The sequence below is a fragment of the Tupaia chinensis genome, unplaced genomic scaffold (genome assembly GCF_000334495.1).
Source record: "Tupaia chinensis unplaced genomic scaffold, TupChi_1.0 Scaffold000047_1, whole genome shotgun sequence".
Taxonomy (NCBI): Eukaryota; Metazoa; Chordata; class Mammalia; order Scandentia; family Tupaiidae; genus Tupaia; species Tupaia belangeri.
This window is the reverse complement of record NW_006159505.1, coordinates 6,285,006-6,297,698: the sequence shown is the minus strand read 5'-3', so window position 1 is coordinate 6,297,698 and position 12,693 is coordinate 6,285,006. Positions and strand designations below refer to the sequence as shown.

Below are 12,693 nucleotides of genomic sequence, written 5' to 3'. Positions count from 1 at the left end.
AGAGTGAAGACAGGACCACTGGGGGTGGAAGTCTGAGCAGAGCTCCAGCCGGCAGGTGAGGAGGCAGGGAACCGTGGGGCAAGCCATCAGGCTACACCCAAGACAGAGGAGAGCCCCAGAGGGGTAGGAGAACACTGAAGGTGCAGAGGGCGGCATGGAGAGGCAGAAGGACATGGGAAGGCATTCTGAGGATTCAGGAGAGAAATGCTGAGGATCTGGAGTCAGTTGATAGGAAGTGGCTGGAAGGAAAGGGGTGGCCTCAGGAATTGTGATGGACTGAGTACGTCAATTCAGAGTCCTAACTCTCAGCACCTCGGAACGTGACTGAGGTTGGAGACAGGACCTTCAAAGAAGTAGATGAATTAAAATGAGCTTGTTAGGATGGGCCCTACCCCAATAGGACAGGTGTCCTTGGGAGAGGGAAACTGGAACACAGACATGCACAGAGGGATGGCCATGTGAGGACACAGGGGGTGGGAGACAGCATCTTCAAGCCAAGGAGAGAGGTCAGGAGAATGCCACCCTGCCCGCTCCTGAGCTCGGAGGCTTAGCTTCCAGGACTATGGTAGTAAAATGTTGTCAAACGCCTGATCTGTGGTCCTTTGCCTCAGCAGCCCAGGACATTGTGCAGGGATGGAAGGAAAACAGCTGTTGCAACCACACCTTGGAGGCCAGTCCTCACTGCTGTGCCATGGGGTCCCAGGCTTCTCCTCTCCAAGGATCTGGGTCCTAGCCTGTTCTCTGTATTGAGCAGGCAGGAGACAGGGTTAGGCCATGAAAATGGCAGAGGCTAGGTCTGGACACACACATACCATGGAGAACACACCTGACCGAAAGGTATGCGTCCGGAGGAAAAGGAGTGCACATGTGAGCTCCTGCTCTAGTGCCTAGGGCATGTGAGCAAGGAGAGAGAAGATGGGGTGCCATCAGCAGGTGCAGACATGAAGCGGGGACTGGGGACAGAAGACTGGACTTGAACACTGTGGGCTGAAGACACTTGAGGGAAATCCACACAGAGGCCTAGAAAGAGGTGGTTAGGTGGGACCCTCAGGCAGGGCTTCTTGCTCATGAAGGACTCCTGAGGGCGCATGCTGGTGTTTGATGGGCTTTAACACGGGAGCAAAGGTGGGGTCATGCATGCTTGCTGCTCACAAGCTGGTGTGGCACAGCCCTGCTCTACCACTGCCTGGGCAGAGAGTGAGGAGGAGAAGACCGTGGACAGGAACAGGGACAGAGGATGTGGGAGCCTGCAAGGAGGCTGGGGCAGGGCCAGGTGTGTGGACAGGTGGGACGGACACCAGGAGAGCAGATGTAGGGAAGCTCCCCGCACAGAGGGGACAGGCTGAGAGGTCAACAAGGTGAGAGCCCAGGGCAGCAGGTGGATTCGAGGACAATCAAGAGCGCTCGGGAGACCAGTGGGGTAGAAGAGGGTCTCTGAAGTGATGCAGGTGACTGGAGAAGCAAAGGAGCCCACCACAAGATGCTCCCTCTGCAGGGTTCCCTGAGAAGGAGATGGGCCCATAGCACAAAAGGCAGGATGGAAGAGAATTGGGTTTTATTTATTTATTTATTTATCTTGGCTATTCATTGGAGTCAGGTGATTAGAGCATTCACCTGTGAGAAGCCCCAACCTGTGTGACCATGCGGGGAGGAGTGGCTGATGGCCAAAGCAGGAGGGATGGGCCAAAGCTGTAGCCACATGTGGGGCCTGTGCTGTGGCCAGAGCATGCTTCCCTGGAGGCCTGGTCACTATGAGAAGGGGTAGTAATCATTGAGCTCCGCCCTGCTGGCCTCTGGTTTGAGGTCCTCCCTTTTCCTTAGCACCTGCTGCAAGGGGTGGCTGCAGTGAATGGAACCTGGAGACATTTCCTCTAGAGTGAGGAAGGGGAACAGGAGATTGGAGAAGCTGAAGGGGGGTACTGGTAGGAGGTCCCCGAGGCTGAGGCTGGTCTTGAATAATCCAGAGGTGGAAGGTCCCAGCATCAGGAGGCCCAAGGGAGAAGCCACCTTCCTACGGGTTGCAGACCCTCTTGGGACGATGATGGGACCCAGCGTACATACCAGGAAGGTTTTGTATCACAGTAGGGATTTTGGCGCTGAGGAGTGCGTAGCAAGTAGGGGTGACAGGCATGGGACAAAAAGACCCTATGGCAGGACTGTAGTTGCCCAGTGAGGAAGAAGGGCAGGAAGTAGCCAAGGGAGCATGACTGGGGACATTGCCCAGTGAAGGACTGAGGTGTCAGTAGCAGACCTGGTCATTGGCATGGGCAGCTGGTGAACTGGGAAATGGGGCCTAAGCTCTGCCCTTAGTAAGCAAAGAGACAGGAAGAGAAGATCGAGAAGATCGTGAATGGGGACAGATGGAAACAGGGGAGTCGGGCATCCTGCAGGGTACAGTTGGACTGTGAACACACAAACCCCCATGTCCACCTCAAGGGCTTCACACCATCATCGCCTCGTTAGACCATTACAAAGTTCCCGTACATGGATGTATGCTAACCTCTCACCTCAGCATTCGGGACACTAACAAATAACACTAACTGCCTGACTTCATGGAGTATATCTGCCAGTGGGAGAGATGGACATTAAACTGGTAAAGAAACAAGTCAATGGTGATTCTGCAAATAACTGGGGGAAGTGACTGTCTGGTCAGGGGCCGAGAGGTAAGACAGGCTTGGGGCTCATGGAGGACTTCCCGGAGAAGGTGATTGCGTTGTAACCAGAGAGAGCCTGAGGAAGACTCTTCAGGCCTGGACAGAGGTGGATCTGGTGGCCCTGAAGGACAATCTTCAGCATCTGAGTGGTCAGAAGACTGAGCTGACCCCCAGAGAGCCAGGCCTACTCTCAGGACATCGGTCCTGGGCAGAAGCGACCAGGACCCTCCATACACATTCAACCAGGGAGGCAGGTGCTCTCCTCTTCCTACCCATTTTATGGCTGGGTGAACTGAGGCCAGGCAGCCTGTCATGATGAATGGGGCCTTAGCTGCAAATGCTACAGCTAACGCTCAGGCTCCAGGATGGTTTGGTGAGAGCAGAAGCTGCGAGGAGTGTGTGGGGCAGGGGGCCGCCCCTGGGGAGCAATGGTTATTGCTGACCAAAGATTGCTGAGTAGGTACTGCCAACAAAGGTGGGTCTAGGTCTAGATGGAGCTGGAGCTTGGAGACCAAAGAGGACCAGTGCTGGGCAGGCCACTAAGATGAAGCTGGGCTGGAGAGGACGGTGAGGACTGCCCGGGTTCTTGCACCCCTTGTGGGAGGCCATTGTTGGTGACCCCGGAAACTCTAAGGGCTACACAGGTATCCCAGCAGGTGGGGATTCTTTTTTCTCTTAATTTTTTTTTTCTATTTCTTGAGAGAGAGGGGGAGAGAGAGACACCTTCGACAGAGTCTCATCATGCTGCAATGCCCCCAGCCTCTCTAGCCAGCCAGGATCATGGTGCACACCCCTCCTCTCAGCCCTCCCAGACCGCCTCACTCCTCCCGCACAGCTCAGGAGCACACTCTACCAGCCGCGGCCTCTCCTGGCTGGCTCTCTGCTGTCTCTTGTGCTCTGAAATACCTTCTGGCTTACTGCTTAGTCCTCAAAAGTCCTCACTTTTGCCGTTTCTTCAATTCCTCTCTTTTTGTTATTGTTTAAGAATTTTATTAGTTTTACATCGAAGAAAAGTTTAGCTTTTGGGGAGATGATTTCAGGCTTATAAAGAAGTTTCGAGAATAAGAATAGTACAAAGTATCCCTCTACCCATATCGCCTGCTGCAACATTGTACCTGTTTGCGTTATCATTTACTCCCCTCTCTGTCTCTGTCTCTCTGTCTCTCCCCCTCCCTTACCCCTAAAGTCACTGTGATCTAGTTCCTTAGAATGAGTGTATTCTCTTACCTCACCCCAATGCAGTGTGGCCATCCTTTCTGGGGGGTGATTTCTCGCTTTCTGTCTCTGTCTCTCTGTCTCTCCCCCTCCCTTACCCCTAAAGTCACTGTGATCTAGTTCCTTAGAATGAGTGTATTCTCTTACCTAACCCCAATGCAGTTGCCAACTCCAATACATTTAACGTGGACACTCGACCTCTATCTAATCTCGCATCTTTGTCTTTGTGACCTGCGCTCAGGGTTTTGTATTGCTATTGTTTTGACCACTGATTTAGTTTCTGGTGTAAGAAGACATTTGGGGCCCATCTCGTGCATTTCCTGGCCATTTCTGCGTGACTATCTCTCCAAGGAGCCCTGGTTCCTAACCTAGGCCTTTCACCTGTATCTACGCACTTGCCAACCTTGGCCACATACCCTCTCTGTCCTTGGGCTCCAGCAGCTATGATGTCGAAAGCGTTGTCTTACGTGTGTCTCTACTTCCTCCCTCCTCCCCATGGCCTCTGGCTCTTCTCCAACCTCTTCCTGGCCAGAGCCCAGCACAGGTCACTGGAACTTTCGTGGCCACAACCTCCTCCCTGACCTCTTGAGACACCCACAAGGCTGTCCACAACTCCTGCATCTCCTGCCCTCCTCTTGCCCGGTGCCAGCCCCTTTGAAGGCTCCTTCCCTGAAGCTGCTGGGCCCTCCAAGCCCAACAGCTCCAATGAGAGCCCTCCACCTTTTCTCACACCTGCTTTTTCTCTAGACTCCCACTCTGGAGAAGCGTCCCTGCTCACCTGACCACTCCCACAGCAATACCTGGCCTTCCCCATCCTCCTCCCCAGCTTCCATCTCATCTCTCACTTCCAGCCTGGCTCCTTAATGTCCATTCTCAACCCTGCTAAGATCGTCCTAGAATGCAGAGCTGGCAAGGATAGCCATACGCCAGCACTAGCTGCAGGCTTTGCAAGCGTGACTCCCATTCAGCTCGTGCTAAAGCCATGGTGGACACACATTTGGCCTGCAGGGTCATGCAGAAACACGCCTGGGGCTGTCTGGCAGAAAGAAGCACAGGGACAGGGAGCCAGGCTCAGACTCATACTGGTCCGGAAGTTTGCAGGTTTGGCTTAGTTCACACGGGCTTCTTATACTTCATTCATTAGTTGATTGATTGGAAAATGTAACAGACAACTACAAGAACACCAAGAATTTTAACAGTTTCCCCAAGCCTACCTTGATGTAAGTGCTTCCATCCCATTCTGCTCTCTGCACCCACCCTACTCACCCCGACCGTCACTATCTGGAGTTTCGTGTTGGACTTTTTCTGGCTTGAAAGAAAAAAAGTTTTCCTATATGGTATGTCTACCTGAACTCAAGGAAGCTGAGTCCTGCCTGTCACTTGTCAGGAGCCTTGTCCACAGAGTCCCTGCCTCTGCCCACTTCCTAGACCTCTGGGGCACTCTACCCTCAGGACAGATTCTGACTCCCTTTCCTGGGGACTCAGTGTCTGGAGAGCTGGTCCGTGGTGAGCCTCGCCCCCACCTCTCCCTGGGCGATCCTTGAACTTATTTTCTATACCTGTGCCTTGACCTAGAACATCCTTGGTCCTCCCACTTTACCTCTAGGTCTCCTTTCTGAGACCTGGCCTTGCACAGTGCCCTCACCTCAGGCCAGGCCAAGGGTCCTGCTTCTGTTCCTGCAGGCCCCTGAACCCTGGACATGTCACGGCTCAGTGCTGCCTGGCTGCACCCACGGGCAGTGCATTGTCGCCTGTGCCCACAGGTTCTAAACTGCCTACCCGGGTCATGCTCTCTGGTCCCTGTGAGTGAGTGAGGGGCTTTCTCCAGAGACCTGACTTTTCCATGTGGGAGCCACGGGGGCACTGGCACAAGGCCCAGAGTAGAGGGTTGACAAGGCTAGGGGCTCCAGCTGCAGGGTCTCTGAGCTGGGGGAAGGAGAGCTGTTGAAAGGAACAGGGCCATTCCAGGGCCAGCGTGGGGGAGTGGGGAGCAGTTTGCGGTGAAGGCCGTCTCGGGTGCTGGCTGACGTCAGTCTCCAGAGGCAGCCCAAGGCTGAATTGCAGCTGCCCTTCCTATCTCCGGGGCAGCAGATCAATTGCAGGGACCTCAAGGGGGCAAGGATGGAGACTTGGCTGCCGATCTATCCTGGGCTCCCACCAAAGAGCTGAGTGGAGGGGCCTTCACAGCCCACTGCATCATCCTTCATGGAGATGGGCTGACAGCGTGGCCTTGCTGCAACCGTCCTTATCTGGGCCTGTCAGGAACATCATCCTTGAAGAAATGGGGCCAGGGCCTCAGAGCTGAGCGGAAATGAGACTCATGAACTCGGTCAGCCCTGCGAGGGGCCAGTTTAGATCTGTCATCAGTTCCAGCATGGGAACACAGAACCCTACCCCCTGCCCAGTGGACAACCATCATCCTGGGAGGGCTGTTGTCCCCTTGTGTCTCTGTGGGAGGGTCTGGGGTCTGAGGCCCAGAGCCTAGCATAGGCCAGCCCATGGCCTAGCTCCAAAGTCAAGGGCCTGAACCAGTCCAGGGTGCTGTACCCCTGACATGGTGGGGTTGTCTGCCTTTCGGAGCAGCAGTAAAGGCCAGGGATGGGGCATGCCAACCTTAAGCACCATGCCAGTCCCTAACCCTGTTACCAGCCTGGTCATAGCCAAGATTGCAAGTTCAGCCCATTGCTCATCCTCCAGACTGGGACCCAGGGCCCAGGGCAGGAGACAGACACAGGAATGCAGTGAGGCCCCCAAGATCCAACATGGCTCCTGGGCTCAGACTGGGTCCCTAGGAAGGGCAGCTCAGGAACAATTGGGGGCTGCCCAATGTACTAGAGGAGCCATGCCTATGATGGCCCTGCAGGACTGCAGCTCTCTGGGGCCCAGTGCAGTCCTTTGAATCCCCATACAAAGGACAAATGAGCTCATCTTGGGAACCCCAGCTCAAACATGACCCAGGCCTCCATGACTGTATTTCTCCAGGCCCTGTAGCTGGCAGAGAATATGTCTGGGATGAGCCCCGGGGAGCCCCTGGGGCTGATCACTGACCACACCAACCAACCCAGGGTGCAGTCCAGGGGAATTCCACTGTAGGGCCTTTCTGGGCTCGTGGTCTGGGCCTGGAAGCAGCCTTCTCTCTCTCAGGCTGAAATTCCCAAACCCCTTGTGTCCTCCCCTGCTTTTGGGCTTTCCAGCTCCCTGCTACCACACTGTATGCCACCCTCTGATGGCTCCCAGGGCAGAGCATCAAGGGGGCTGGATAGAACCAGAGCAGGCTAGTCATGGGGGTTCGAATCCTTTATTGAAGATCAAAATGAGGCCAGGTCCTCCCCGGGCTGGGCTCAGTCCAGGAGCTTCCCTGCAGTGTGCTGTGCTGGGAGCAGGGCACTCGGGACTGGGGTACGGGAACAGCAGAAGCCTAGGACTCAGATTCAAACATCTTCTTCCGGCCCTCCATGCCAGACTTCTCCTCAATGTTCTTCCTCCAGTCACCCACATCGCGCAGGTCCCGTTCCTGGGGTTGGGGTTGGGGGAGAGGGCTTAGTCCCACCCATTCCACCAATCTGGGTTCAGACCACCCCTGCCTCAGTTTCCCCTCTGTAAATCAGGCAAGGGGTCTCTTGATTCTCCCCGTCTGGCGCTCAGGTACCTGGCCACCCAGGGCAGGGCAGGTGAGGGGACAGAGCTGGCTTGAAGGGGAGGTGACCGTACCTTCTCGGTGTCCTCCTTCTTGACCTGCTTCAGGTTGGCCCTCAGGTCCATGCACACCTTGTGCTTGGAGCCCAGCAGCGCTTTAAGCATGGCATCGGCCGACATGCGCACCCTCCGCAGTGGGGGTCTCTTGAACTTGCCCCGCAGGTCGAACAGCTTCTGGTTCATGTCCTCCAGCTGCAGGAGATGGAGAAGCAGGTGGGGCTGGGGGGGTGGGACCCCTGTGGACCACCTCCCTGCCTCCCCCATGTCCTGGCCCCCGCCCCCACAGCCTCTCACCTCCTTGGTGCTCTTTTGCACTTTCACCTCCATGTCGTACTTCTCCTCTTCAGCAGCGTCGATCTTGGCATGCAGCTGTTTGCAGAGCTCCTGGGGGGTGAGGTGGTAAGTAGGTGACCGTCCCAGCACGATGGCCACTGTCACACACTCCTGCCCTGACTATCCACTTGCACTCTTGGAAAACTAGGGAAACAGAGGCAGCTCTCTGCTGGAGGTGCTGCGGCCAATTGTGGGGTGGGGGGCAGTGGGGCTGGCACCTGCACTTCCGACATGGAGCCTGGGATGTGCAGGGGCGGGCAGTGCTCCGACAGGTAGTTCTGCTTCTCCGACTCCCGGCGGCTCTCCTCCTTCTCTAGCTCCGTGGCTGCAATCTGGAGCATCACACTCTGCAGGTGGGGTGAACGTGTGGGCCTGAGCATGAGGGGCTGGGGCCAGCCCCCCACCGACCACCCTGCCTGGCCGCCCTCTAAGAGCTGGCTCATACCTTCAGGTGCTGTCTCCGGGCCGTAATGGCCCTGTTGCGTTTCTGCAGGATGGGGGAGATGGAATAGAGTCAGGGCCACTGGACCTTGAAGTGTATCGCCACACCCTCTGTGCCCCCCAACCTGGGTCGGGACCTCCCACCCCTGGGCAGCTGAGACGGGGGGCTCTCAAGGTTATGGAGTAGAGGCCTCCAGGGACATAGTATGGTGTGGTGGGTGACACTCCAAGTGGCACATGGGGCAGAAAGGCCTGGATCTGGAGGAGCCATGTTGGGGCATTGAGGCAGTGAGGGGTCGGAGGCCATGAAGTGTCGGGGGGTTTGGGGGTGCAGAAATCAGAAAGAAGAAGTGTCTCCCCCATGACTAGGCCACAGCCCACTTCCCCTGTCCATAAAGCACCGGTGGCCACTTCCGCTCTTTCTTCAGCATCTTCATGGGTGGGTGGGGCACTTTCACAGGGGTGTGTGTGGAGGGACAGAGGAGCCAGGAGGGGGCGCAGGTGTCTTCTCTGGGCCTCAGGGCCTTGAAGTTCTGATCTCTGACTCATCCCAAGTGTGGAGGGGTCCCATCTCCTCCACGTTTCAGACCCCCCAAGCAGGTACTCACCTCCTCACTGTCCCAGGAAGGAGAACAAAGAGAGGAGGGGGAGAGAGAAGAGAGGTTAGCGCCATGACTGGGGGAGTAGTGACAGGGTGTGTGATGGGCAAATGTTGGGGGCAGGAGGGTGGGCAAGGGTTCCTACTAGGGAGGGGGCTTGATGGACAACTTACTCCCCCATCCTGAGGTCCTGAGTTTAGAACCTGCAGAAGAGAAAGGAGAGGAGTCAGGCCCCCTCCCCATAGATGCCAGCACCCAGTGGGCAGTGAGGGGTGCAGGCTTCATACTAATCTGCCCCCTTTTGCCCGTCCCCAGTTCTGATCTCCTTCAAGATTGGGATGTCTTGGAATAACCTAGGGTGAGAAGTAAGACGAGAAAGTGTCCCCACAATGTCCAAGGCAGGGCCTGAGGAGCTGCAGCTGTCCCCAAGGGGGGGTGGGATGAGCCAGCGCAGGTGGCCACAGGCCACACTGTTATTTTTAACTCTGCTCCTTTGGCTTCAGGCCTAAGTGCATGCAAGAAAATTGTTCCCTAGATTGGCCTGGGGGGCTCCTGCCTTGAGGTAAACTCTCCTTTCAGGGTCCTCAGCACGATGCCTGGCCATCAGAGGCCTGTCCAAGACCCTTGCCCCATCCTAGGCTCCTTCCCCAGCATCTCCTTCTCACTCCCAGCTCCAGGGAAGCCCCCGCCTGAGATAGCTCTGGCAGAAACCCCCAGCCCCCAGTCCCCTGCCCTGGAAATCCTCCTGCAAGGGAGCTCCAGGAGCTCCCTGTCCTCTGGCTCTGTGGGCCAGGCCGGGCCTCACCTAGTGTCTGGGCAGCAGGGCTGGGAGCAAGGGCAGGCCCGCAGCGGCGAGTTGGGCTGGTGGGCCCAGAGGGAGGGGTATAAATGGGCTCCCCCAGGCTGGGCCCCTGCTCAGAAAGGGCATGGAGTCTTCCTTAGACCAATGGGGGCACAGAGAGCCGGAGAGACCTCCCCACCTGCCCAGGCCGCCTGGCCTGGCCCAGCCCAGGCGCTTGCTGCTGGCCACGTGCTGCCATCCAGTCCAAGAAGTCTTGGTGGTGGGGGGGGTGCTGAGGTTGGGTTGCTCTATTTAGGGCTCAGTGACGAGGCTGAGATGCCTCCCACGTTCTTGCAAGGAGCCTGAGGACAGTGTGTGTGGCTTTGCTGTGGGCCTTGGTGAGGCACACAGCTCAGGGGTCAGCTTCGGGGTCACTTGCACTGTGCTGGTTCCATCTTGCCTGCAAGTTAGTGTCAAATCCACCCTTCCATTTTAGCCCCCAGGGCTGTGCTCCTTCCCAGCCTGCATGCTGTTTGGGGAGACAGCAGCGCCTTTCCCTGTGGGCCCCTATACTGGACCATCGCCCACTTCAGCTGGGGCCCACCCCAGCTGGGACCCACCCTTCCTGCTCAAGCTGGCCATATGCCTCCCCTTTGTAAATCCAGCTCACGGGTAGGGTCTGGACCCCCAAACATGGCTTCCGTGCCACAGTGTTGGGGCACTGGGGGCTCCTCTCCCCTTCGTGTGAACCTTCCTTCCCGCCAGGGAGCAGAAGCAGGAGCAGGAGCAGAGGCAGAAGGGTGGTAGATGCCCTGGATGTGCAGTTCAACCCTTCCTGGCCTGCCCTGAACGCCCTGCCCATGGGCCCTTCGCCTGGGCAACTTGGAACACGTCCTTCAACTAGAGGACAGTGGCACCACCCGCCCTGGGAACCTCTCTCTGACCTGTGGGGGCTTGGGACCCGCCTGGCTGCCTGGGCAAGCCTGGCATTGCCCTTCTCACCTGGGCCAGGACTTTTGTCCCCCCACCCACCCCATGGGCCCCCACCCTGGAGAGGCACCCCAGGACCGTGACTTGGCACCGTCTCTGAGTGTTGGGGCACGTGGCCCCAGCCCTGCGGGCTTCAAGATGCAGAAAGCTTTGGAGACACTAAAGCCGTCCAGATGTGCAGGGATTAGAAGGTGCATCCCGGGCCAGGGCTGAGCCCCCAAAGGCCCCAGGCAGCTTCAGAAGGTGTCTACTGCCCCCTGCTGCTCACATGCGGAAGGCCCTACAGTCACTGATCTCTGGAAGTATGTGTTGGGGTTCTCTCCCTCCCCTGTCACTACCTCCCAAATGCTGTCCCGTTGCCTACCCACTGTTTTCCTGTGGGGCCCACTTCCTCCCTTGCTGTCCCCAATTCTCTGGCCCCGATGGATAGGAAGGGTGTCCACCTCCTTTCTTCCTGGGTGGGCTGGAAAGCACCGCATCTCTTGCTCGGCCACTACACCCCACCACCCCCCATCCCCACAAAGGGGTCAGGCAGAGGTTAGAGGCCTTAGGACCTGGCTGAGTCTGAAGAAGAGGCCCCTCACATACACCCCACCCTTGAGGGGACCATGGTACTGAGGGTGGAGGCCCAGCTCTCCTTCTGTGTCCCCACAGGGCTTGAGCAGGACACACAGTGGCCGGAGAAAGCATTTATTGCAGTGGGTTTTCCCCAGGGGAGCCCAGACAGGTGCTCACAGCTCACTCTGGGGAGACAGAGGCACAGAAGGCTTTCAGGAGAGAGGCAAGGGCAGGCGCAGGCGGGGCTGCAAGGCCAGGGCGTGGTCCACCTCCCTGGCAGGCTGCAGGCGGTGCCACTGAGTGATAGGCCTCCGGGCATGGGCCAGCATGTCTGCCCAGTGCTGCAGGGGCTGGCCTGAGGCTCGGGTGCCAAGCAATACCTTGCCCATGGGCTCAGCCCTCAGTTGCAGGCCACGGGCCCAGATGGCCAGCACCAGGTCCACACTCTAGGCAGAGACAGGCCAGTGGTTGGACAGGGAGAGAAAGACCATGGTCAGTTTGGCCCAGCACAAGGTCCCACCCACCCCATCCTCCAGCAGCCCACCTGGATCTGGCTGAAGGGTACGAGGAAGGTGAACGCCTCATTGAAGTAGGGGGCAGCTGTGCCCTTCTTGGCGGAAGTCTTCCTCTTCTTCCATTTCCTCTGGTTCAGCATGAGCTGGATCTTCACGTAGGACTCTGAGCAGGAGAAGGGATAGTGTCCCAGCTCTGAGAGTTCCACCTCTGCTCACCTGAGTGGGCAGGTGTGGCACTCACCTGCCAGTCCTGGACTCAGGCCGCGGGCCTCCAGGACAACCACGGTCAGCCGGCCAGAACCGGGCACATACCGGAGTGAGAAGCACAGCTCTCCCATCTGCTCAGGCTGTGGGCAACAAGAGGGGGCTTCAACCCAGGCGGAAGTTGCCCTTGGGGTTCAGATCCCTGCAGCTGTTACCCTTTGTGCCTCAGTCTGTGATTACGCATGGGCAGGGCCCCGCATCTCTGTCTCAGGGCTGCAGGCAGGTATTTAGCAACCTCACCTCAGCAGTGCCCGGAGGCCCCAGCTGGTACCAGCGTTCAAGGACGTGCTGCAGATCCACGGTACCCAGTGGCAGGCTGAGCTCACCCAGTGGCTGGTGCCCAGAGAAGCGCTTGAAGTCGAGCAGCTGCACCTGTAGCGCTGTCCCAGGGAGCTCTGCCTGTGGGACCTAAGGACAGTGGAATGAGCCGGGCCCTTCCTGCCCTGGCCCGGGCCCAGCCAGCCCACCCCATGGAGACTCACGTGGAAGCAGCAGGTTTCGTTGAACACAGGGCACAGCGTGGCCCTGTGTACTTTTGTCTCATGGCTGTGCCTGGCCTGGGTAGAGAGGCTGACTCGGGCATAGGGATCTGCTGTGCCCCTGGCCTTTAGATCTGCTGCCTGCTTCAGGCCCACCCTGATCTGAGA

At 57.6% G+C, this 12,693-nt stretch overlaps 1 protein-coding gene across 5 annotated transcripts in view; it reads right to left on the bottom strand.

Moving 5' to 3' along the window:
- Window positions 1–7,157: 7,157 nt before the first annotated feature.
- TNNI2 (troponin I2, fast skeletal type) overlaps window positions 7,158–12,693 on the bottom strand; it is a 10,427-nt gene continuing 4,891 nt past the window's right edge. For 3 of the 5 annotated variants that reach the window (XM_014590745.2, XM_006141051.3, XM_027774341.1), the window contains 10 exons: window positions 12,529–12,687; window positions 12,287–12,454; window positions 12,024–12,129; window positions 11,812–11,945; window positions 9,112–9,141; window positions 8,344–8,385; window positions 8,117–8,245; window positions 7,860–7,949; window positions 7,581–7,757; window positions 7,158–7,383 (listed from right to left, as the gene is read on the bottom strand). In XM_014590745.2, coding sequence (XP_014446231.1) covers window positions 7,288–7,383; window positions 7,581–7,757; window positions 7,860–7,949; window positions 8,117–8,245; window positions 8,344–8,385; window positions 9,112–9,141; window positions 11,812–11,945; window positions 12,024–12,129; window positions 12,287–12,454; window positions 12,529–12,687 — 1,131 coding nt within the window. In that variant the 3' untranslated portion in view covers window positions 7,158–7,287. Of the gene's footprint in view, window positions 7,384–7,580; window positions 7,758–7,859; window positions 7,950–8,116; window positions 8,246–8,343; window positions 8,386–8,947; window positions 8,955–9,111; window positions 9,142–10,782; window positions 11,714–11,811; window positions 11,946–12,023; window positions 12,130–12,286; window positions 12,455–12,528; window positions 12,688–12,693 lie in introns of those variants that run through there. The other 2 variants (XM_006141053.3, XM_027774342.1) reach the window with 2 other exon arrangements.